Below are 25,941 nucleotides of genomic sequence, written 5' to 3' on the forward strand. Positions count from 1 at the left end.
AAAATCATTTTACAAATCTGGTTAGCTATTTTGATAGGGTCACTCATAGACTGGTTTTAGGGAATATTTTCAACATTGTTTATTTAGATTTCAGCAAAGCATTTGACAAGTCCCACATGAGCAGTTAATTTATAAGCTGGAACAGGCTGAAATCACAGGGAAAATCCTTAGATGGATAGAAGGGTGGCTTCAGGGAAGGAGGCAGAGGGTTGTGATAAATGGTTATTCCTCAGATTGGGTTAATGCAGTGGTTTTCAACTGGGGTGCCGAAACAACATTCCAGGGGTGCCACGTAATTTGGGTTTAAGTTACTTAAACTTATTATTTTTTTAAAATTTATATGTTTATTTCATTATAAAACGGTGTACAGTATGGTAGGGGCAAAATAAAATAAATTACTTGGGATGCCGTCATTAAAAAAAGGTTGGAAACCACCGGGTTAATGTATGAAGTAGGGTTCCCCAAGGATCAGTATTGGGACCACTGTTGTTTTTGATTTTCTTAAATGACATCAATGAAGGGATAGAGAGTGTGATGTCTAAATTTGCAGATGACGTAAAGATCGGTAGTGTTGTTAATGATCACTGCCAAACAGCTTCTCCAGAGTGAACTACATAGACTTCAGGGATGGTCAGAAAAGTGGCAGCTATGCCACTTTTCTGACCATTTTAATTGGGCAAAATGCAAGGTCTTACACCTGGGGAACAGTAATCCCAAAATAACTTACACTTGGTGGAGTTGAACTAAAGTCAGTAGTGGAAGAAAAGGGACTCGGGAGTTGCGATATGGTCAGACATGAAGTTCTCCGAGTATTGTAGACAGATTGCAAGGAAGGCACATGAACTGGTGTCCTATCGATGATTTATCAAACGTTTAGTAGTAGAGATAAGGACGCCATAATCCCATTATATAAGGCTATTGTTAGATCACACCTAAAAAAAGACATCAAGCTTCTTTAAGGGTCCAAAGACGGGTAACTTGCTTGGTGAGATTGGCAAAAGGCGTCCATACAAGGTGACTTCAAATATGTGGATTGCACAGCTTGGAAATTAGGCAAGGGGAGACTTGATTGAGGTGTTTAAGGCTCTGAGAGGCAAAAGTAAAATGAATGTGGACAAGATTTTAAATGATTCTAGAACTAGAGGCCATTAATTCAAGTTACTGGGGGAGGAGTTTGGACTGGATTGCAGGAAGTTTTATTTTAGTCAGTGAATTATAAACCTATATGGGTGGTTGAGACTGACAGTTTGGGAAAATTCAATGGTCAGCTGGATACTTACCTATGGGAGGAGGGAAATGCATAGGTTGTCTCTTTCCTTTTCTTTTATTATTTTTAATTTTTAATTTAATTTTATTATTATTTTATCAAACGGCTGGTGCAGCATAAGCATTAGGCTTCCTTGCACCATATGGCTGTTACTAATATGAAACAATGGACTAAATCTTAGCATCTGTATTGTTATTGGAATCAGTTATATCAAATGCCAATTCATTCAAAATAGTTACTGCTTTTGCTTTGCTGAATCATAACTAGCTATTTCTGGTTTAAGAAACATTTTTTCTGAATTTCTGATTTCAAAATATAGGTAAACACATCTATATATAATTCATGAAAATAATACTTGCTTTTTGATTGTCATAAGCTGGGATTACACTTCTTTCATCCAAACCAACTACCAATAACAAACACCAAAGACAATGGACAAATGAAAAGGCATTAAGTGACAAAGAATACTTTAAATTGAAAAATAAAATCTTTCTCCACATATTAAAAAGAAGAATTTTTTATTCCCAGTTGGTAGACGACTCTCATCAACCACCAATACCATCACTTTGTTTATTGGAGGCTTGAAGTGGTGAAACCCATGTTTAGTCTCCAGTATCCCCCTCCTCATCTCCAAGCCATGCACTTGGTACCATGCACTTAATATATATATATATATATATAGTGATTTTTAAAGCACACACAATTAAATTCAGCAGTTCGTTATTTGAAAGGGGGAGGGAGTGCACCTGAAAAATATGCATAAACAATAAAGATTTGAATGGAAAAAACTCATTGGAAAACTGGAAGACACCTGATTATCAGAAAACTTCTAAATTAGAAGAATTTGCAGCTACACAGATATGGTCTGAAAAATGGAAACTAAATTTCTACTTTGAAATGTAACGTTTTGCAACTGAGGAACAAAGAACCAGGAGTTTATAATCTAGGGGGAGAGAAGCTAACCCAGAAAAAACTGTTAAAAACAAAATTGTGCATAGTGTATACGTGCAGGGCCTTTAGGCCCAGTGTGTCCACATTTTAAAATCATCAATAGCACATCAACATTTATAAAAAATTTACATTTTTTATTCTGGTTAGTAATACCATGTAATTTGCAAAAGTAAAATATTTTATCAATAATCATAACAGTTTTTTTAAAAAATCTCATTTAACCCAGTTTGTTTTGAATTTGATGAGTTTTTTGAAATTTGTAACACAGCTTCCAAAAGAAAAATTTCCTTTAAATTTTGCTTTTAATTCAAATTTTTTATTGTATAACAAAAGATCCTGTAACAATATAATCTTCAAAAAACAATCTGTTACAAGTAGTGCATGCTTTATTCTTTAAGCACAAACAAGGATATCATTTTTGACACCACTTTTTGGGAGTCTATAATTCAGCTTCCAATAAAGATATTTTCTTGAAATTTTATTACAAGATCAAACATACATCCAGGAAAGGTGTAGCAATATCGCTTATAAAAACAAAAAACCAAATCTATGAATAATGCAAACTTTTTTTTAATTATCCAGTGCAATGTGCTGTTTTCTATGTGACAACACTTTTTGCAATTTATAATAACAGCTGCTAATAGATAACTTTCCTTGGAAGCTTTTTAGTAAGTGCAATGAAGAAAGAATATATAATTTTAAAAAAATTCATCATGGGGAGTTCGCAGTTCTTTTCTTTTTGTTTGGCAAACAAATGAAAGTGGTCAATGGTTTTAATTTGACGGTAGTCTTTGGAAGTTTATAATGTGGCTGCCAACAGAATTTTTTCTTGTTTTTTTTTACAAAATCAAATCCATCAAAAGTTCTATAGTAATATGGTTTTCAAAAAACCATTCTCTGTGCAGAGTGCAAACTTCATTCTTTCTTCTGCATAAATGTGGTGTTATTTTATTTGATACCACTTTTTGTAACCTGCAATATACACTGAAGAAAGAATGTATAATAATTTTCAATTAAAAAAAAAAAAAAAAAAAAAAACATTGTGAAGAGTGTGCAAACAAATTGGACATTTTTGACAAATTTGCTACTTACATGGGTGGTTGGGATGTTAACCATTTTTAGATGTTTTTTTTTTAGTTCTTTTTTAATCCACAGTGTTTTTTTCATGATACCAATTTTTGTAATTTATGATGTGGCTGTTAACAGATGAATTTCTTTGAAATTTTGTTAGTTGATACAATGCAGAAAGAATATAAACTAATTTTCTTATAAAATTCACTGCAAAGAAAAGAATTTAATGTGAGGAGCAAGCTCTTTTTTTCACAAAAAGAAACAATTATGATCTATTTCTTTTCTATTCTCAATGTAAACATAAGTGGGAACATCCATCTGCCTTAGCTTAGAAAATCAGCACAAGTACCACCTGCTAGCTCACCCCCATATCTCACACTGGGAAAATCCAGCAGATCAGGTAGCTCCTTTCCAAAGTGAACCATAGCAAGAGTAACACCCACCTTCTTGACATCAAAAATAAACTAAAAAGGCTTAGTAATATTTCATACTTGAAGCTGAATTCTTCCTGTCTGCCTAATAATTAATAGAGATTTATGGAATTTTACATGGAGAAATCAAAGAAAACACCTTTCAAGAAATATTAGGCGTTTCAGCTGAGTGGATGGAAGAGACAAAGCACATGACATCCTGAAATTTGTGTGGGATCTTTGTGATCCTGTATGCAACCCTCTGAGTTAGAAATGATTGAAGACAAAAAGGCTTAGTGGAAGGTCATAATACAAGCAAATAAGTAATTCGTCATGCAGCAGAATGGCAACTAGAAAGGTAAATGGTGCCCTGCCTAAGATTTACAATGTCCTTGATTTTAAAAGTTGGTTAAAATTCACGTGTTGCACATACGGCAACATAGTGGGTGCCAGCAGAGGGGGATATCATCAAGTTTTACTGTTGAAATTTTGATATGTGCCACGACTGAGGCTGCAATTTTTGTGTAAAAATGGTGTTGGTGCAAGAGAAGGTGCAAACAGTGTGTGGTTTTCAGAGAGTAAATCTGTTATTACAGTTCAAGAGCAATTTGGATGTGTGTTCAACAAAGGTGAATCTGACCCAAAGTCTAAACAGAGATGGTACAGGACATTTTTAAACACCAACAGCATGCAGAAGCAAGACGGAGGTCATTAAAGTGTTTCAGAAGAGACTCAAAGAGGTATGTGCTACCCTTGATGGAGCCCGCAGAAATCAATCAGGCATATATCAAGGAAATTGAACATGTCCCTTTTTTTTTTTCCTTTGTTAGTTGCTGGTGCATCGACTTCTGTGGCCATAATGCACCTCCCCAAGTTTTTGCATTTTACTCTGATCCAAGTCCGAGGTGGGATTTGAAACCGTGACCTTTGGGTTGCCAGGCAGGCACTTTACCCACCTGGCTAGCCCAGTCGGCAACATGTCCCATGAAGCTCTGCATAGGGTTGTACATAGCAAATGACTGCATTTGTATACCTATAAATTGAAAATGGTTCAAGAAAGCAAGATGAGTAACACACCACAGTGACAAAACTTCACTACTGATATTCTTGATCACATTGACCAAACCCAAGATTTCTGGGGTCATGTTATGTTTTCCGACGAGGCAACTTTTCACATTTCGGGAAAACTTGACTGATACAATGTTCAAATGTGGGGTTCTGAAAACCAGCACTGTTTCCAAGAGAACACATATGAGACAGCCAAAAAGTGAATGTGTGGTCTTATGAAGAATATGATTATCAGGCTGATCTTCTTGGAAGATACTGTTACAGAAATTGCATACCTAGACATGCTGGAACAATAATGATTTCCTCAGATTGTAATACCTACAGCCCAATGTAAGCTTTTGGCAAGATGGAGCATTGCCTCATTGGAGTTTGCAGGTGCACACTGCTCTGAATGACACATTCCTAGAGCACAGGATTGCACATGATGGACTGATATCATGGTCCTCTCATTCACCTGACATAACTCCTTTAGATTTATTCTTCTGGGGCTATGTGAAAGACATGGTTTATTCCACCAAGGTATCTAAACATTGCCAACTTATGTACACACATTGTGCAAGCAACTGCCATCATCAATGCAGATATGTTGGAGCGAAACTAGTCTGAAATCAAGTACTGTTTGGACATTCTTCTTTGCACCAAAGGAGCATATATAGAAGTCTGCTGACTTTTTTTTTTTTTTTTAATTATAAACTGTTTGAGTATTCTTTCCCAATAAAAGTTATTAACATTTCCGAGTGCATTGGGTTTTCTTTTGCAATCAGGGATGTTCAAAAGGAACACCCTATATGGAACTTTTGCAAGTAGGTAGAACATCAGTCTCTACACAGGATGGTGGAGATTGCATCTATAAAAAAGGAGAGAGAGTGAGAGAGATAAATGAAAGACAACCAGAATGGTAAGGAGTGCTAACAGCTTAAAAGATGCAAACTGCAAATCTATATTCCAAATATGGATGTACACAAAGTGAGGTTTTGAAATGTATTGGAGAGGGGGCTTCACTTTAACCTAGCAGCTACACTGTGCATCCTGACAGCACCTTAGGAAATTTACTTAATCAGGGTGAGTCACTGGTTGGGGATTTTCCATTGCTACTTTTAGTAGCTTCAAAATAGAGTCTACTCGCATGTGACCTGCTCTATGTATTAATTTTCATTGCTGTTCACTTTCTAGAAATTGAAATACCCTGTGAGGATACATGTTGTAACTTGTATAAATTCATTGTGGCTGGGCAGATAGAGATAGATAAGCAGAACACCACTTTAACTAAAAATGGTAAGTTACATATTTTTGCTTTTATGTTTGAATTATTACATTAAATGTTTTGTGGGCGCCTCCGTAGCCAGGTGGGCAGGAGTAGCAGTGCGTAGCACACGCTTCTTGATTAGACCGGGGTTCGAGCCCGTGACCACCAAATACGGAGGATGTGGAAAGGTCAGGGAATGACCACCGCATATCCCCGGAGCAATATGGCCTTAGTTGCTAATGCTCCTAAAAACCAAATAAACAAACATTAAATGTTTTGTGGCTTAAATGCCTAAATTTCTGCCTGAGCCATGCAGAATTTTCATGCAATATTACATATACTCATTTATTTACATTCATTATTTATTATATTTAGTATTTTGTTATTCAAATAGGAGAACATTAGTTCACATATGACTTTACTTTATGGTGAAAGTATAATGCTAATGTTTCATGCAATAAATGTTTACAGAGATTTGAACTTTGTTGTGATTAATAGTTTCATGCTTTATTTTTTACAGTAACATCACATTTTTTAAAATTTTAAGCATAATTAATAAAAATTAAAAATTTTATGTCATTAAAACCGAAGAGGCCAAAAAAGTAGAGCATTTAAAAATTTTAAAATTATTATTAAAAAAATAAAAAACTTAAGTATTACAATCTACTGCTAAAAGATCAAGCATTCATATAATATAAGCACAAATCATAAATAGTTGTGCAAATGTTAAGGCAGAGCTTCCCAAACTTTCTTGGTTCACAGCACCTTAGTGTCCCAGTAATTTTTTCATGGCTCCCCATAGGCCAAAAGAAATACCTAACACAGTGGTTTTCAACCTTTTAATAATCCAATTCTGTGTGTGTGTAATATTAAAAAAAAAAGTTATATGATAGTTATTATAATAATATAATTATAAGCAAAATTACAATTCATAATACAAATTATATATACTTATATAATAGTTTTATTCTTTATACAGAGGTACTAAATAAACATCAATTATAGATCACAAAATTAAAAAGATATGATACAATGGATACCATACACCTTTTCGTAATGAAATAAATATATAAATTTCCAAAAAAATTTATGTTTAAGTAACTTAAATCCAAATTACATGGCACCCCAGTTGAAAACCACTGTGTTAAGGTATAAATTTTGGGACCTGTGAGAGGCAATGCTGTAAGTCATGACACAAAAGTGTGCATTATGACTGTCAGGTTAACCTGGAACAAAGCACACCTGTTCTTTTGTGACAAAGACTAAATATAACGATTAAAGAAGCTGTCTTTATTTTACCAAATTAGGCAGCAAATTAACACCCATAAAAAATTAACACGATAAATTTCAGCCAAATGAACATAATATGCTTCATCAGCAGTTCTACAATCCATGCAACCCTTCAGACAATAAAAATTGACGAATAAGTACTAACTGCTGCAGAAACTGGACAGATTAATACCAATTATCTGCCCTCTCCTATCCTTTGGATACAGATGAACTACTAAACAGCAAAATATGGCAGAATTATTGCCTTCTGCTAACTGCACTAAAATAAATACAAGCAACATCACCACCCTGGAATTCAAGGGAAAGCATGCCACTGGAGAAGTCTTTCTCCTCACCACAAATAAAAATAAATATAAATAGTGTTTAGAAATATCTTTGAAGCTAAATGTAATTATCACTGAAGGTTTACTTACTGAAGGTGCATTTCTGAAACCTCTGATACTCTGAAACACGGCTCCACCAATGGCGCCCATGGTGAATGCTCCACCACAGTCATCTACGATGCGCCAGGGACTAAAGCAATTAAAAAAATAATTTTTTTTTAACCTTTAAATGTACATTCACAGTATATGGATAAATCTTACTGTTGTTATCTCATAAGCAAAACAAACACAAAACTGTTTCCAGATTTAAAAAATTTTTTTTGCATTTAAAATACAATATTCATTACTATTTTCAACTGGATACAAACGATGACATTTCACGATTTTGTGTCATAGTGATGAGAGAGACAATAAAAGTAAGTTATATACAAGGTACATTCAAAAAGGTTTTCAAAAATACACTATGACCAAAATTATTTGGATACCACACCACAAATATTGTCTAAACATCCAAAACAAATATAGGCAACTCTCGGTTTACGAACGAGTTCTGTCCCAAGACTTTGTTCGTTATACGTTTTGGTCGGTATGTGTATCTTGCATTCCTGAGCTTTTACGATACATATCATATAAATTAGCAGCCATTTTAAAGCATTAAAACCATGTACTAAACATCAAATGGTCTAAACCAAATGGATAAACCATAATGCATACATACATTTTATTATAATGTATGTATGCATTATGGTTTATCGTATATGATACGTAACGTAAAATAAAATAAAAAAGAATAAGAAAAAACAAGATATCATACTTGTTAATTTTAATTAAAAACAAAGAGTTACAAAATAGAAATAAAGAAGATTAGTACTAACATAATATATGTACCATACATACACTGTACAGTACATGTATTCAACTTTTATTCGTCAATATCTCCATCAGAGTTCAATATTTTCCACATAAGTGACACTAGGTGCAGATGAGGTTGATGGAAGAGCATCTGATAATGAACAAACAGCTAGGTTTTTCACTTTTTTTCCAGTTGTACACAGGATGGTGGAGTTGTAACTGAAACTGAAACAGATGACCAAGTGACACAAATTTCACCATACAAAAACATTTCATTCATCTACTGCTCCTGCATTGTTCTCAGAAGTGATTTAAATAATTTATAGCAGTAATAGTAACGGAGGCATGTGATGCAAGAAAGCAAGCATATAAGCTTATGTAGCATCAGCCAAAAAAAAAAAAAAAAAACCCAACCAATTTCACACATCCATTCCCTCTAAAAGTTTGTCCAGTTCCTCCTTGAAATCAACTTCCACAATGACAGATCGAAGCTTGCTCCAGCAATCAATCACCTGCTGGCTAAAGACAAATTTTGCATTTCGCACATCCATTCTACAACTGTCTTTCCTCAATCTGAATCTGTGTCCCCTCAGGTTCATAATCTGAGCAAGCGGAAGAATCCCATCAGAATTTAGCACGCCCAACCTCTCCGTAGCATTACTTCATTTTGGCATACTGTACAGTATTAATAAGCGGGATAAATTTGAAATAAGACAAGGCAGCGAAAATGTAGAGCAATGCAACCACTCTTCGTAACGTCTGCATGGTAACTGCTTTATGTTTTGTGAGTTAGTGAGATGCCTCATCTGCCTATACAACACTACAATACTACTGTAGTGTTGTATAGTTACGCGTGTGGCTTGAAATGCTGTATTTATGAATGCTTGACATTTATTTATTTGCAATTAATGTTCGTATTTTAAATTTTTTTGATACTTGAAAAAAAAAAAAAAAAAAAAAACTTGTAAGCGGGAACTGCCTAAATTAAGATTTTAGGACTTTTACATGCAGATTATTATTTATATTAATTGGGTGCAGAAGGTGATAGTTATATATGTAGATATTAATACAGCTCACAGCAGTTATAATGACAGCCTTCATTCATATTAAATTTCCAATTGCAATTTTTCTCATATGAATCATTCTATACTGCTTGCAGTATGTGATGTGCATGCAGAGTTCACTATAGCTGGGCAGTGCCACAGGAGATGCATTTATGTGTTGTGTGCAAAGAGTAGGGTTGTTACCTCACTTGGTTTGCAGCTCAACATCCAGGCATAAATGATAAATCTTTAGTTTTCCATCATAAGGAAGGAGAACTAGGGAAATTTCATTTACCAAAAATACTCTGTAAATGAAAGAATAAAGGCTTTAATTACACTGGAGTACTACCAAGTAAGAAAGATTTAAAATAAGACTCCTTTTTCATGTGAAGTATTTTAATTACTTTATTGGTATGCAAAGGACAATTGGTGCATCTAGATCCCAAACAATCCCAACAATTAAATAAAATTGGCTGTTTTCAGGCCTAGGTTTTTGGGCTCTATAAAATTATATATAAAGAGAAGTTAGCAAAGAAATTAAAAGGTTGACAAGACATGAATCCAATTCTATAGTTAAGTTTTAAATAAGTTTAAAATTAAATTTTGAATTATCCTTACTCACAAAACATGTGTACTCTACTAGATAAGAAGGTAAATAGATTTGTGTAAAATAATAATTTTTAAGGTACAATATACAATAAAATTCTTTAACTGGACTTTTAAAATGTAACATGTAAAATCACAGCATTTTAAAAATAAACTGGAATCTAAAAGATGGCACTTGCTTAAATGACTTTGCAAACCATGAAGTTAAAATAAATCAACTCAATACATGTACTCACTGGGCGGATTGAACTATATCACACAGGATTTTTACTTAGAGAAATGTCTGGAGTACTTTAAATACTGCAGGTTTGATATAATATGGTTTGTGTATAATTTCAGCTCTAGGAAAGATCTCAGGATTGCAGTCCAAGCAAGTTTAATTCTGCCTTCTGGGGATTAGAGAGTACTGCAGTTACATGGGTTTAAGAGTATCTCAATGTGAGTCTGAGAGTATTTCAATAACATCATCTTTAACCACTGGTTGGTTCCCTAGTCAGTATTATCAGGTTTCGGAGTATTTAAAGCAATACAGATGGTTTCTCTTGAAGTAGTTTCTTAGCATGATACAGTTTGGTCTCTCGTGGTGAAGTTTTGGAACTCCTTCCAGTAAGTACATGCATTGATTTGATTTATTTTTAACATCACGGTTTGTAAATCCTTAATAGAAGGATTAATCATTATTTATTTCCATAAAGTCATTAAAGCAAGTTCCATGTTTTAAATTCCAGTTAAAGAAATGTACTGTAACAATTATATTATTTGCATAAACCTCTTTTCCTTATTATCTAGTAGAGTATGTTTTGTGATTAAGGGCAATTCAGAATTTAATTTTAAACTCCATTAATTGCAGAATTGGATTCATGTCATGTATTGCCAACCTAGTTTTTATAGAACCCTTTGTAACTAGATTGACAAAGGATTCTCTAAAACTAGGTGGGTTCTATAAAATTATGCACAAAGTTGTTAACTTCTCTTTGTACATAATTTTATAGAACTCAAAAACCAATGCCTTTTGAAAGATTTCAATACCGAAATCTGCAATCTAGCCAATTTTATTTTTAGCGGAGGCATATGATGCAAGAAAGCAAGGTTATACAGAAACAACCACAAAAAAAAAAAAAAAACCCATCCCATTTCACCCACCCATTAGTGGTTGGGATTGTTGTTGTTATTTGGTTTTTAGGAGCATTAGCAACTAAGGCCATATTGCTCCGGGGATATGTGGTGGTCATTTCCTGACCTTTCCGCATCCTCCGTATTTGGTGGTCACGGGCTCGAATCCCGGTCTGATCAAGAAGCGTGTGCTATGCACTGCTGCTCCTGCCCACGGAGGTGCCTGGTTGGTTGGGATTGTCTGGATCTAATACTACCAACTGTACAATATACAAAACACTATTTTGCATACTAATTAAAGTACTTCAGATGGAAAAGTGTCTTTATTTTAAATCTTTCTTACTTAAAAGCTTTACTTTCTTCTCCCTCCCAGAAAGAATGGGAAGAAAGAATCTGAGTCCAAATTTGTAAGTGATAACTGTATCAAAGAGAGAGAGAGAGAGAGAGAATATTAGATGATAGATGAAAAAGAGTTCTTTAAAAGGGAATTAATGCCCTCATTTGGAATTAAATTAGGGGATGCTAGAGATCTGATTTAAATCAGAGGAATATATCCTCAGTTGTCCAATGTTGCAGCCAGATACTTTAGGTTATCCTCAAGTACCACATTGCACAGTAGGCTTAACAAGAACAGATGGCAATGATATCTCAGGATATCTATCACAGGAAGCAGTCCTCAGGAATAATTGCTTCTTGCATGAAGCAGCTATTTCTGGAGACTACTGTCAGGGCAATGGGGAATATTTTGTGATGATAGGTGCAATAGGATATGTTAGTAATGATGTAAAACATCTATCTTATAAAGATGTAAAAGGTGATAGTTATATATGTAGATATTAATGGCATTCAGCATAGGTGACCACTTGAGGCTTTCCTTCATAGCTATCAGATGATGTTGAGAAATAGCCACAAATTATAGCTGAGTTTGGGTGTCAGGAAATTTGCAGAGGCACAAAAAGGAGGGAGTTCGTGGTAAGAGCCTTACTAATCAACTCGGGCACAGAGAGATTGTACAAGCCTCATCATAGGATAGAATTATTCTCAGTATAGTCTGCACTTATCTGTCTATAGATTTGGGATACACTTGAATAAGAAAGGATGCAAGAATATTTGCTGCCTCTGTCAAAGCAGTGCTAGATGGTTTGGAAAACTACTAGTTTTAGGAGACACAGACTAATAATTCAATGCAGCCATAAGTAAGGTGAAATTAAATTCATGCACTGCTTCTTTTAAACTGCACGATAACCTAGAAAGCAGAGGGAAGAAGTTTTCAAAGTATGGAAAGTTGTGGGACATGCATTATACAGGATATGTTATCTAGTTAGTTAGCTAAGTTACAACAAGAATAAAAAATTAAGACAGGTCCTAGCTTATACACTAGTGCTAGGAGCATAGTAAATAAATTTGAATTTTAAGTATTAAGTCAACAAATGCTGATGTAAGAAATATGATGTCACTCTGACATAGGAGATGCAGAATTTTGAATTTTAACATGGACAGACACTGACAGGAAGAATGGGGAGGAATCATAATTCTAAAACAGTACCTTCAAAACACAAGAGTTGTCAGTGAGTCAGCTTGGTGTTGCAAGCATTAAAAAACAAATGTTATTGGCCAAATGATGAGTATAACACAACCATACAGACAAACAGGCCAACAAATCAGAACATTGTTTTGAATTTGCTTGTCAGCAGACATTCTATATGTATTAAGAACCTTCAATTGAAGGAACCACTAAGCAGCAGTGATCACAGTATAGTGTTAACATGAGATTTAGTGAAATAACTACTGTAAAGGATAAAGAGAAGGAATTTGGTTTTCACAAAGGTGATTACAAGTCTTAGATATAACTTTACTCTAGGGACCAAAAGTGATATTAATCACTAAGACTTACTGACAAAAAGGGTGCAATATTTTTTTCTCTGCCCCTAAGGTCAACAGTTCATCTGAACTGACATTCATTTTGGTGTAAACCTTGAAAAGTGCCTCCTTATTGGTATAAAGAGCTCTGTCAAAGCTGTAATAGCTTCTAGCTATTAGATGTCTGTAATGGTTTCTAAAGGGTGTCAAGACTAATATTCAAGATTTCTAAAAGGTACAAGCTAAAGATTATAATGATTTATGCACCAACGTCGAGCCATGATGATGAAGAGGTTGAAGAAATGTACACTGAAATTGAGAGTCTTCTAGATGAGCAGAAAACCCACTACACTATTATTATGGGGGACTTCAATGCTAAGGTTGGAAAAAGGCAAAACAGTGCAGAAAGTGGAACTATAGGAAATTTTGGAATTGGTGAAAGAAATAAAAGAGGTGAAAGACTTTTGGAATTTGCAGAATCTCAAGGACTGTCAGTAATGAACACTTTTTTCAAGAAAAGGGTGAACAGAAAGTGGACATGGAAGAGTCCAAATGGATTAACAACTAATGAAATCGACTTCATCCTCACTAACAGAAGATATATTGTGAATGATGTTACCGTCCTGAATAAGGTAAATGTTGGAAGTGATCACAGAATGGTAAGATGTACACTTGATATAGATGTAGGAAAGGAAAGGAAAAAACTGACTCGAGTAAATAATATAAAGGTCTTTGAAATAACAGAGGAGGAGAAAAAGCAGTATGTACTGGAACTTAAAAACAAGTTTGAGCTTCTGCAGACTGCTCAGGACCAAGATATCGACGAGGAATATTACAACTTTCTGAAAGTGATAAAGCCCAAGAAACCTATAGGGAAACAGAAATCCAAAGAAGAAAAAATTAGTCAAGAAACACTTGTCATGATGAACCAAAGACGACAAATGAAGAGCAAGAAACACACTGACAGGGAGAAAATTGAGTATACTGAGTTATGCAAAGCCATTAGAAAGAGACTCAGAGAGGACATAAGAAGATTTAACACAAGAAAAGTAGAACAAACATTAAGGGAAAACAAAGGATTTAAATCAGCAGCCATGAGCAGTAATACAGAAAGACAAATGATACTGAAACTGAAGAATAGCGATGGTGTACTTATAAACAGCAGAGAAGGCATAATTCAAATAGCAGAAGACTACTATAGAGAATTATACAAGGAGCGAGGGAATGATACCAGCAGTGGGGAACATGGATTGCAAAGTAGCAACACATACGACATACCCGATATTCTTCCTGATGAGGTAGAACATGCATTGAAGAAAATGAAGAATCGGAAAGCCCCGGGGGAAGATGAAGTTACTGTAGAGTTGTTAAAATTTGGAGGAAGAGACATAACACAAAAACTGGCAAGGCTCTTCACAAAGTGCATTAGAAAAGGTGTGATGCCTAAGCAGTGGAATAATGCAATCATAGTTTTGCTGCATAAGAAAGGAGATAAATCAGAAATTGGAAATTATAGACCAATTAGCTTGTTATCCCATATCTACAAGTTGTTCACAAGGGTCATTACTAACAGATTAGAAAGAATACTTGATGAGAATCAACCGAAAGAGCAAGCTGGCTTTAGGACAGGATTCTCAACTATGGATCACCTTCACGTAATATCACAGCTAATGGAGAAAGCAAATGAATATAAAATACCATTATGCCTGGCATTTGTGGATTATGAAAAGGCATTTGACTCCATACAACATAAGGCAATGTTTCGGGCACTGGAAAGACAAGGCATAGATACTCCATATATTATGATTTTGAACAAAATATATGAGAGTACTACATCCTTTATTAGACTAGACAAAGACAGTAGCAAATTTAAAATCGAGAAAGGAGTTCGACAAGGAGACACAATATCTCCGAAGCTGTTTACTGCTGCCCTTGAGGAAGCTTTCAGAAGATTAGACTGGTCACAGAAAGGAGTCAATGTGAACGGAGAGTACCTAAACCATTTACGATTTGCAGATGACATTGTGGTCATAAGCCACGATCCCAAAGAATTAGAGGAAAATCTTAATCAGTTATGCACAGTTAGTAAGGATTTTGGACTAAAGATGAATATGGCTAAAACAAAAGTAATGATGAACAAGTATGCCACGGAAAGGGAAATAATGATTGAAGGAGCAGTAATTGAAAAGGTGGAGTCATATACTTATCTGGGACAAGTTATTAGCTGTAATAATGATAAATGGCTGGAAGTCAAGAGAAGAATAAATTTTGGATGGATAGCATTCAGGAAATATAGTCACATACTGAAGAGCAATATCCCAGTTTGTCTGAAACGTAAAATAATGAACCAATGTATACTCCCCACCATGACTTATGGAAGTGAAACTTGGGCACTCACCAAAAGAATGGAAGAGAAGCTAAGAACTACACAGCGAAGAATGGAACGAATTATATTGGGAATCAGACTGTTAGATAAGAAGAGAAACACATGGATTAGGCAGCAAACTCAAGTAAAGGACATTGTTATCAAAACTAAAGAACTAAAATGGTCGTGGGCAGGACACATAGCTCGAAGATATGATGACAGATGGACTAAGAAAATAACAGAATGGTACCCAAGAGGAGCTGGAAGAAAACCTGGAAGACAAAGGCGGAGATGGATAGATGAAATTCATGAGTTTCTGAGTAGTAAATGGATGGCCAGTGCTCAAAACAGAAGGAACTGGAAAGTTGCTGGAGAGGCCTTCATCCTGCAGTGGATTGAAAATGGCTGATGATGATGATGAATGGTTTCTAAAATTACTTCCCTGAACACTTCCCAATTTGCTGGGAATTTTGAAAAAAGGGATAATGTACTGGTACACCTGATATCAAGAAAAGTTTCAACAATCCTATACAGATTGCTGAATCAAAGTATTTGCATCTATTTTGCTTCTTCTTATGAGAAGAAGTTTTTAGAGTGGGATACAACAAGCTTAGTTAGGAATGTGAATAGGCATTCTTATCAAGAGATACTACCCATTCTGTAAATTGCCATGCCAGAAAATTAGGATAATTGGAGTGGAAACCCAAAATGTTCAGAGTTTTGAAAGGTTGTGTAAAACTAAGTGCTGGTGCATCTTTTCTACTTGTATAGAGTGATACAGAAGGGAGCACAAATTTCAACTGGCAAAACGTGATTGTAAAACAGATGAGAATCCAATTTCAGAAATTTACCATTAGACAACGATTAATTGACTGTCGATAAACACCAGTGTTGAGCAGGTAGAGGTTGGAATAAATTTAAACGACATAGATACAGTTATTGGAAAGCATAAGCAATGAAGTAAGCAAAAGATTTTATTTTTTTGGCTGATGCCATATAAGGCGCTGGAGACTAAACACGGTTTCCACCACTTCAAGTCTCCAATAAGCAAAGTGGCAGTATTTCACCAGTTGCTGAGAGTCATCTACCAGTATTGCCTATCTGTTGTCTCTACTGTTCTTCCAACTCCACTAATCACTTGAATTTTGGTTGGTTGGTTTAGTGTTTAATGGCGCATTGGCAACTAAGGCCATAACGCACCAAGTCAAAATTAAAGCTGATACACTAATCACTCAGAGCTCTTCAACTTCCTCTCTTTGCAACTTGACTTTCTCCAGTCCAACTTTCCTAACAGTGAGGTAATTTTCCTTGGTGATTTTAATGTTCACAACTCCAGCTGGCTTCAGTTTTTTAGTCACACCAACCCAACTGGTCAATATGCCGAAGCTTTTGCAATTACTAATGACTGCACAGATTGTTCATTTACCTACATGCATACCGGACAATCCTAACCATATAGCCAATACGTTTGATCTCTTTCTCACAAACAACCCTTCTAAGTACACGGTCTAAGTGAGTCTTTAGGCACCTCAGATCACAGCTTGGTGATTGTCTCTTCTCTAATGGAGCCTTTATCTCATGGCTATTCCCAACCTCGTGTTGTTTGGCATTACAAGAATGCAAAATGGGATGACCTGTGAGATATCTTTTCTTCTTTTCCTTGGTCGGACTACTGTTTCAAAACTTCTGATGTCAACGTTTGCTCATATCGTATCAGTGAAATTATTCTTGTATGAATGGAATCCTTTATCCCACACTCAACTTTAAAATCTTGTCCTTTATCTAAACCTTGGTTTTCCACTAAATGTGCTAAGGTTGTTCAAGAGAAGAATGTTGAATATCGTAATTGGCTTGATTCCAATTCTTCAGTTTCATTTTCTGCCTACACCAAAGCTTCCCACAAGTAAAACAGTTATTAATCGGTCCAAACTAGATTTTGAACAGGCCAAGAGTAGAAAACTTGCTTCTTTAGCATTAGTAGAGGCATTTGATGCAAGAAAGCAAGCTTATGCAGCATCAGCCAAAACAAAAAAAAAAAAAAAAAAAAAAACACTTCCACTTCACCCCTCTGTTCGTTCGAAATACCTGTCCAGCTGAGCCTTAAACTTATTTAGGCTATCAACTTCCACGACACGGGATGGAAGTCTGTTCTACTAACCAACCACCCGCTGGCTAAAGGCAAATTTCTGCACGTCTATCCTACATCTGTCTTTCCTCAATTTGAATTTATGCCCTCTCAGGTGATTATTCTGAGCAAGAGGAAGAATCCCATTAGCATTGAGCATGCATTGAAATTATTGTTTTTCTAAAACTTTTGATTTAAACTTAGTAGTATAGCATTATTTTGTGATTTTCTGATTAATCTGGTGTATTTATTATTTACTCAGCCTTGTAATTGCATAAAAGTATCGGTAAGGGTATCAAATCCACGTGTTACAAGTTGTAACTCCACTGAACGAGAAGTTTTTTAGCCATATTTAGCCGCATTATTGAATATTTTTTTACATCAAATTATTTTCTGTAAGTAGCTTATAGACCTAGTAAGGATCGTTAGTTTATTCAGAATTGAGACAGTGAGATTTGAAAGTTAATTAATACTTGAGTGTCCGTAGATTTACCGTTTGTAACTTGTCGCCTTTGTCACAGATAGCGTTACCGTTTGTAACTTGTCGCCTTTGTCACAGATAGCGTTAGAATAGTATAGGTTAAAATATTGTCAGTTGATCGGTAGAATCTATTAAACTTGTTGAACTTCGTTGTCAATTAAATTGTACTTTCAACTAAATACATATAATGACTTAGATTACAAACATAACATAACATAATTAATACATAACTGATACGGAAGTTATATAAAGGGAACTTGTAGATAATTAATACTTGACACTGAAAAATATATATATCGTTATAACTGTGTTGCAATACAAGTTTAGGATTATAATTTTGAACTGAAATTGAAATTTTATTGAAATTAATAGAAATCATGACTCAGACCAGAGCAGCAAAGCAAAAGGCTCAAGCTAATGGAAGTACTGTGGCTCAGAGGAGAACTGAGGGGGGGCAGTTACCTTCTGAATCACAGCCTTTTAAAATGCACTGCTTGCATGATGTTTGTGGAGCATTCAGGTTATAGAGGTGCAAGAATATTGCCATGGGAGATGTCTTTGTGTGTGCCCGATGCAAGGAGTGTATTGAAATCAGGCAACAACTCAGCGTTGTTATTGGCCTATATGAGAGCTTGAAGGACAGGGTGGATGCACTCGAAGGAAATAAATTGAGGGGCCCATCAAGCTCTCAGCTGCCCACATCAATGCCAGAGCTTGCACTTGTTCATCACGCAACACAGCGGCAACCCCCAAGGCAGAATGCACTGGTCCCACAGGAACTAGTAGTTGTTGGTGACTCTATTGTCAGGGAAACAGGGAACATGCTTTGTAAAAAGGATAGGGGGAACGGGACCAGGGTATGTCTGCCAGGGGCAAAGGTTGATGATGTTGTAGAGCGGATATCATCTTTTAAGGACACAAAAGGTGATATAGTTGTACACGTTGGTACTAATGATATCAAGAGTAGGAGACCGGCAGAATTATTTAACAAGTACAGGTCACTGTTGAAAAAAAGCCGTGAATTAGGGTTGAATTTGAAAGTGTCTGCAATTCTGCCCAGACACGATAGGAGGGAGTATATGATGAGAGCCTTGTCGATCAATTCGGCCCCGGAAAGATTGTGCAAGGCTCAAGGGAAAGAATTTTTTTCAGCCTGGACTGTACTTGTTAACAGGAGAGACTGCTTCTACAAGATGGGATACACTTAAATAGAAAGGGTGCAAGAATATTTGCTGATGCTATCGAGGCAGTGTTAGGTGGGTTGGAAAACTGCTAGCTTGGGGTGAGACAAAGACTAAAAGATTAACAGTAGCCACTGGTAGAGGTGAAAGAGATTCTTGCACTGCTTCTATTGGAATAAGCAGATGCCTGAAAAACAAGATGCAGGATATTTCAGAGACTGCTGGGAGTCATTGCGGTACAAGTAAACACATGGGTTGTGTTGGGGTAGCTAAGAATAGAAACAGGTGCATGTATACTTGCGTGTACACTTATGCTAGGAGTTTAGTAAATAAATTTGATGAATTTGAGGTATTGCTCAAAACATCAAAGGCAGATATTGTTGGGATTTCAGAGACGTGGTGTCACACAGATATAAGGAATGCAGAACTGGAATTTGGGAAGTACAGCGTCTACAGAAAGGATAGACAGGATAGGAAGGGAGGAGGGGTTATGCTATTAGTTAAGAAGTGAAGGCAGTGAAGCCAATCGACATCGCTGGACAGTGCAGTGTCGAGTCAGTTTGGTGTGACATAAGCATTGGGAGATCAAAATTGAGAGTAGGAGTGTGCTATAGGCCTAATGACTCTGATGAGTATAATAAGAAACTGTACAGGGAAATAGAGTGGGCCAGTAAATCAAAGAGTCTTATAATGAGGGATTTTAATTTCCCAGATATTGACTGGAATTTGTGGGTTGGTCACTCACACACTAGCAAGGCTTTTGTGGATTTACTGGATGATTGTTTTCTACATCAACATGTTCGGGAAGCAACTAGAGGGAGTAATACTCTTGATTTGATTATCAGTAGTGATTCTTCATGCATTAAGAATCTGCAGATAAATGAACCACTAGGTGGCAGTGATCACAGTGTGCTGAAGTGGGATTTACTCAAAGAGGTAACTACCATTAGGGGTAAAGGGAAGGGTTATTGCTTTCGTAAAGGCGACTATGATGGACTGAGACAGTATTTAAATTCTATACAGTGGGACCAACTGAACTTATCATGGAAGCTACTAGGCTTTACATACCAACTAAGAAATATTGTTCAAGTTTTAGGCCTAAATGGAAGTCAGATGAACTAATGAGACATATGGCAGAGAAGAAAAATGCATGGGATACATACAAATTAACACGTGACACAGAAGCCTATGATAGATACAAGTTGATCTGTAACCAAATTACAAAGGTTAGGCAGGCGAAGGCAGATTACAAGAAATCTTTGGCAAGGGATGCAAAGAAAAACAGCAAAGAGTTTTTACTTATGTAAACTCTAGAAGGAAGGGGATGAATCAGATTGGTCCACTTGATATCGAGGGGTCAACTGTTGATGATCCTGCTCAGGTAGCTAACAAACTAAATGAATATTTTGCATCGACATTCACACACGAGGAGTTATTCAGCGAGGGGAATGTCAGAGGTGTATTCAACTCTGGCAATAAGCTAGAGAATCTTGTAATAACTGAGTGTAAAGTGGAGGAGAAATTGTTGAAGATAAACACAAGAAAGGCACCTGGGGTGGATGGGATCTATCCAGTTATATTAAAGGAAGCAGCAAAGGAAGTAAGCAAACACTTAGCCATAATTATGAGAGCTTCCTTGGACTCAATCCCATGCTCAATGCTGATAGGATTCTTCCTCTTGCTCAGAATAATCACCCAATAGGGCATAAATTCAAATTGAGGAAAGACAAATGTAGGATAGACCTGCAGAAATTTGCCTTTAGCCAGCAGGTGGTTGGTGGAACAGACTTCCATCACTTGTTGTGGAACTTGATAGCCTAAATAAGTTTAAGGCTCAGCTAGACAGGTATTTCGAACGAACAGAGGGGTGAAGTGGAAGTGGTTTTTTTTTGGCTAATGCTGCATAAGCTTGCTTTCTTGCATCAAATGCCTCTACTAATGCTAATGCTCAAACCATTCAAGGCTTTATACACCTCTATCAGATCACCTCGCTGGTACCTAGTCTCCAGACCCTGTAATTTGCAAAACTTAAGCCTTTCTTCGTAAGAGCACCCCTTTGTTCCATTCACTAATCTTGTTGCCCTTCTCTGTACTCGTTCCAGCAGCTCTACATCCTACTTGAAATGAGGCCTCCAGACCTGTATACAGTACTCTAGGTGTGGCCTGACCATTGCCTTATACAAGGGAATAATCACCTCCTTATCCATGCTAGAAAAATTCCTATATATCATTGACAATACACCATGAGCTACTCTTGCAGCCCGTCTGCACTGCTCAGAGAACTTCATGTCTGCCTGCACAACCACCCCCAGGTCCCTTTCATTCTCTACCACTGTCAGTGTAGTACCACAGAGTTGATACGTTGCTCTGGGGTTGGTGTTTCCCATATGTAGTACTTTACATTTGTCAATGTTAAACTTCATTTGCCACCTCTCAGCCAATCTGCTCAACCTTTCCAGATCCTGTTGCAGCAGCATAGTGTCAGTAGTGTCCTTGACAACCCTGCCAACATTCGTATCGTCTGCAAACTTGGACATTAAGCTTGACATACCATCATCAATATCATTTATAAATACAGAAAATAATGGATCCAACACTGAACCCTGAGGGACTCCACTAATAACATTAGTCCACGATGAGCAATGTCCAGTGATTACCACTCTCTGTCTTCTCCCCTTCAACCACCCCTTTATCCATAGCAGCAATTTGCCTCCAATGCCACACTGCTCCAATTTGTGCAGCAGTCTTCCATGTGCAACAGTAGCAAAAGCCTTTCTAAGATCCAAGTATATAATATCAAAGTTATTCCCTGCATCCAGTTCTTTTGTGACTGCATCATAGTATCCAATCAAATTGGTCAGGCAAGACTTCCCCCTAACAAAACCATGCTGTGTCCGAGCTATAACTGAAGTCTTGTCTAGATGATCCTGCAGTGCTTCTTTAACCAGTGCCTCCATTAATTTTCCTGGAACAGAAGTTAAACTAACAGGTCTATAATTACTTGTGTCAGCCTTTGATCCTCCTTTGTGAATTGGGGTCACATTTGCACATCTCCAGTCTTGCCCTATTTGGTAGCCGAGAATTCTGGTCTCTTGCCAAAGTTATTGGGTGCAACTTTTACCCATCTCTGCTCCCAACTCTGTCAAAACCAGATGGTTCTATTGTCACTTCAGCCAAGGATAAAGCTGACCTGCTAGCATCCCATTTTTCTTCCAACTCATGTATTAATGATTTTGGTAAAACACCTCCCACCATTCCCAACACGCTATATTCAATTCCTCCTGTGGTCTTCCGTGAAAAGGATGGCAGGATTTTGACCTACCTTGATGCTAAGAAAACTCCAGGTCCTGATGAAATTTCTCTATTTGTTCTCAAAACCTGTGCTCCTGAACTTACTCCTGTTATCTGCTGCCTTTTTTTCACTTTCTTATTCTAAAGGTGTTTTTCCTTCTGCTTGGAAATTTGCTCATACTAGCCAGTTCATAAAAAAGTGGCAAATCCCTCCCATCCTATCATCCCATTGCAATTATTTTTACTCTTTCTAAAGTAATGGAGAAATCAGTTAACCGCCAACTCACTACCTAGAATCCATTCGTCTGATCAATGATCCCCAGTATGGATTCCATCATTGTTGATCCACTGGTGATATTCTGGCTTATGTTATCCATTCATGGACAAATTCAATGGAAAAGTTCGGTGAAACACAAGCAGCTGCTCTTGACTTCTCAAAGGCTTTCAATCGTGTTTGACATAATGGTCTTCTAAACAAGCTTCCATCTTATGGTTTGCCAACTGTTTTTTGTGATTGGTTATCCAGTTTTCTCTCAATCACTCACTGAGGGTGATGGTAGATAGGTCTCTGTCTTCTTACTTCTCCACTAATGCTGGTGTCCCCCAATATTCAGTTCTTTCCCCCACTCTTTTCCTCTTGTATATTAATGACCTTCTTCCATTGACTATTCATAATTTTGCCGACGATAGCACATTGCATTCCACTTTCCGGTTTGAGAAACCTTAATCAGCTTCAACTTCTCGAATATCCACTACCAATTCCTTAAATGCTGATCTCCAGATAATTCTCGAGTGGGGCAAAGACAACTTAGTTGATTTCAATCCTTCTAAAACTCAGTCCTGTCATTATATCTCGCAAAAAGCATTCTTCTCCTCCTATGCATATCCTTGGTGACACTCCGATTTCTAGGCAAAATGATATATCTCTTTTGGGGATTACCCTGACTTCTAATCTCTCTTGGCACAAGCACATTACAAATATTGCTTCCTCTGCATCTAAAAAACTTGGTTTTCTCTTTTGCTCTCAGTGTTACTTTTCTTCCAAACAGCTGTTCACTTTGTACAAATTGCAAATCCGCCTTACCACGGAATATTGTTTTCACATCTGGGGCGGTGCCCCCAAAACCTCTCTCAGGCTTCTAGATTCCATTCAGAAGAGGGCAGTTAGGTTAATTAATGCCTCATCTTTAACAGTCTTTCAACTCGCTGTCTCATTGACGTACTGTTTCTGCTGCAAGCATTTTCTACAGATACTTCCATGGGCACTGTTCTTCTGAATTGGCTTCTGTAATTCCATCTCTCTTTCAAAACAGTCCGAACACGTGCCGCCACCAGCCAACATCCATTTACTGTCCAACTTCGAACTCACAGAACCAACTTTTTATCTTCCTCGTTTATTCATTCAACTGCCGTTTTCGGGAACAACCTTCCTTCATACGTCTTTCCTGAAAATTAGTCTACAGAAGTTCAAGTCTAATGTCAACAAATATCTTCTCTCGTCTCTCAACCTCTAACCCAATCACAGTACTAAGTACTATAGGTTCTAATACCTGTCGTGTTTGGGGTTTTCATAAAAAAAAAAAAAAAAAAGTTTGCCTCTTTTAAGAAGCCAAGTATAATTATGGATCCTCCACACGATCTTTAATAACTACAGTTGTGCCCCTGTATCTGCTGATTCAGTTACCCGCAGTTAACCAAGGGGGAAAAAAAAAAAAAAAAAACTTTAACACGTACTGCTCACATGACCAATACAATGCTTCCCTTTATTTTTTACAATGTCACTTACAGTTTGGTCACCAACATTATAATGGTTCTTTAAGAGATTTAACGGCTGCACCATTTTCAAACTTTTGAATAATTTCAAGTTTTTGTTTAATTTGAAAGCACACTCTTGCGTTTGCCCATCATTTTTGTGATTTCTAAACAAAAAAATAAATAAAAAATAGATACTGTAAAATAAAAAATCTGACACCCCTGACAAATAATGAAACAAAATTTGTCCTTTTGCGGTGCGATGGAACACAACAATCGATGCGACGCACTAAATCAAACTAAACATTTGGTCTCTCTCTCTTTTTTTTGTTTTGAGCAGTAGGTGTGAAGACAGTGGGGTTTGCAAGATAATTGGTACACTAATCTCCCAATGACGACTTATAATGCCGTTTCTTGTCGCTTATTTAAGACTTGCAAAATATCTGTTTATACCTATTCTAGTTATTACTTGAATTTTTATGATTTTTGGTTTATTTTTTTTATTTGGAGTTTTGTAGTATCCCAGTTAATCCAATCCCAGTAAATTGAGAGTCTATTGTACTTTATGATTACTGTATTTAATATTGGTAATGTGTTACTTACTGTGTGTTTAATTTATCAATTAAACTTTATTATATATATGTACGTACAAGAAAATCGCGTTTTATATGGGGTCAGCAGGTGTTCGCTTATATCCGCGGTTTCAGCCATCCATGGTAGGTCTTGGAACGTATCTCCCATGGATGGTCTTACTATATACTGAACGAGCCATCAGAACCTATGTCTCCTTTAGCTTCCCCCGAGGTGGCGGTATGGTAGGCTTGCCACCATTTTGCCAATACTAATGTTTCTCTAACTGGAGGAATACAAGGTGGCTATTAAATAATGAGACCGCACACAGCCACTACACATCAAGCACAACCTATGAAACAAAGGCATGGCAGTTGGCCTCGAACCATTCTCTAGTTGTCTGCCAAGTCATGTTCCAACATACTCATTACTTTGCAGTGAGACAGGTTTCCATTACTTTGTGTTTTTGCAGTTTACTGGAAAAATGATAGACAAAAAAATTAAGCAACGAATCAACCTCAAATTTTTAACAAAACTAAAGAAAACACTAACTGAAAGTTGAGTTGTTACATTAAGTTCATAAGGAATATACTAAGTGAAAGAGCTCGCATGTTTGAATGGTATAAAAGATTTTTAGAAGGACAAGAGAATGGAAGATTATGAATGACCAGGCTATCTGGTATCTGCAAAAATTTAAGAAAATGTGGACCGCGTGCGGACACTGATTAGAAGTGATTAAGCACTAGAATGGCTTCATCAGAACTCAATATGGACAAAGAAACAGTTAAAAATTTGTTTAACTGAAAATTTAGTCATGAAAAAAAGTGTCCTCCCATTCTTTGATCATTCAAAATTTTTGAATGATAATCAAAGATTGAGGGGGACTCCCAAGTTTGTGAAGATATTTTGAAAAGCACTGAAGATCCAAACTATCTGAGTACTGTAATTACTTGTGATGAAAGCAGGCTGTTCCAGTACAACACACAAATTAAAAAACAATCAATGCACTGGAAGACAAAACAATCTCCCAGACAAAAAAAAAAAAAAAAAAGCAGAAAATCAAAATGAAAACCATG

At 36.4% G+C, this 25,941-nt stretch overlaps 1 protein-coding gene across 1 annotated transcript in view; it reads right to left on the reverse strand.

Annotated features, from left to right (window-relative positions):
- Positions 1 to 25,941, reverse strand: part of Tim17b (Translocase of the inner mitochondrial membrane 17b) — a 103,822-nt gene that overhangs the window by 73,086 nt on the left and 4,795 nt on the right. The window contains exon 2 of the mRNA XM_090385359.1: positions 7,717 to 7,816. Coding sequence (XP_090241485.1) covers positions 7,717 to 7,816 — 100 coding nt within the window. The remainder of the gene's footprint in view (positions 1 to 7,716; positions 7,817 to 25,941) is intronic.

Source organism: Mastigoproctus giganteus, chromosome 11, assembly GCF_048544385.1.
Source record: "Mastigoproctus giganteus isolate SK-2022 chromosome 11, ASM4854438v1, whole genome shotgun sequence".
Classification (NCBI taxonomy): domain Eukaryota; kingdom Metazoa; phylum Arthropoda; class Arachnida; order Uropygi; family Thelyphonidae; genus Mastigoproctus; species Mastigoproctus giganteus.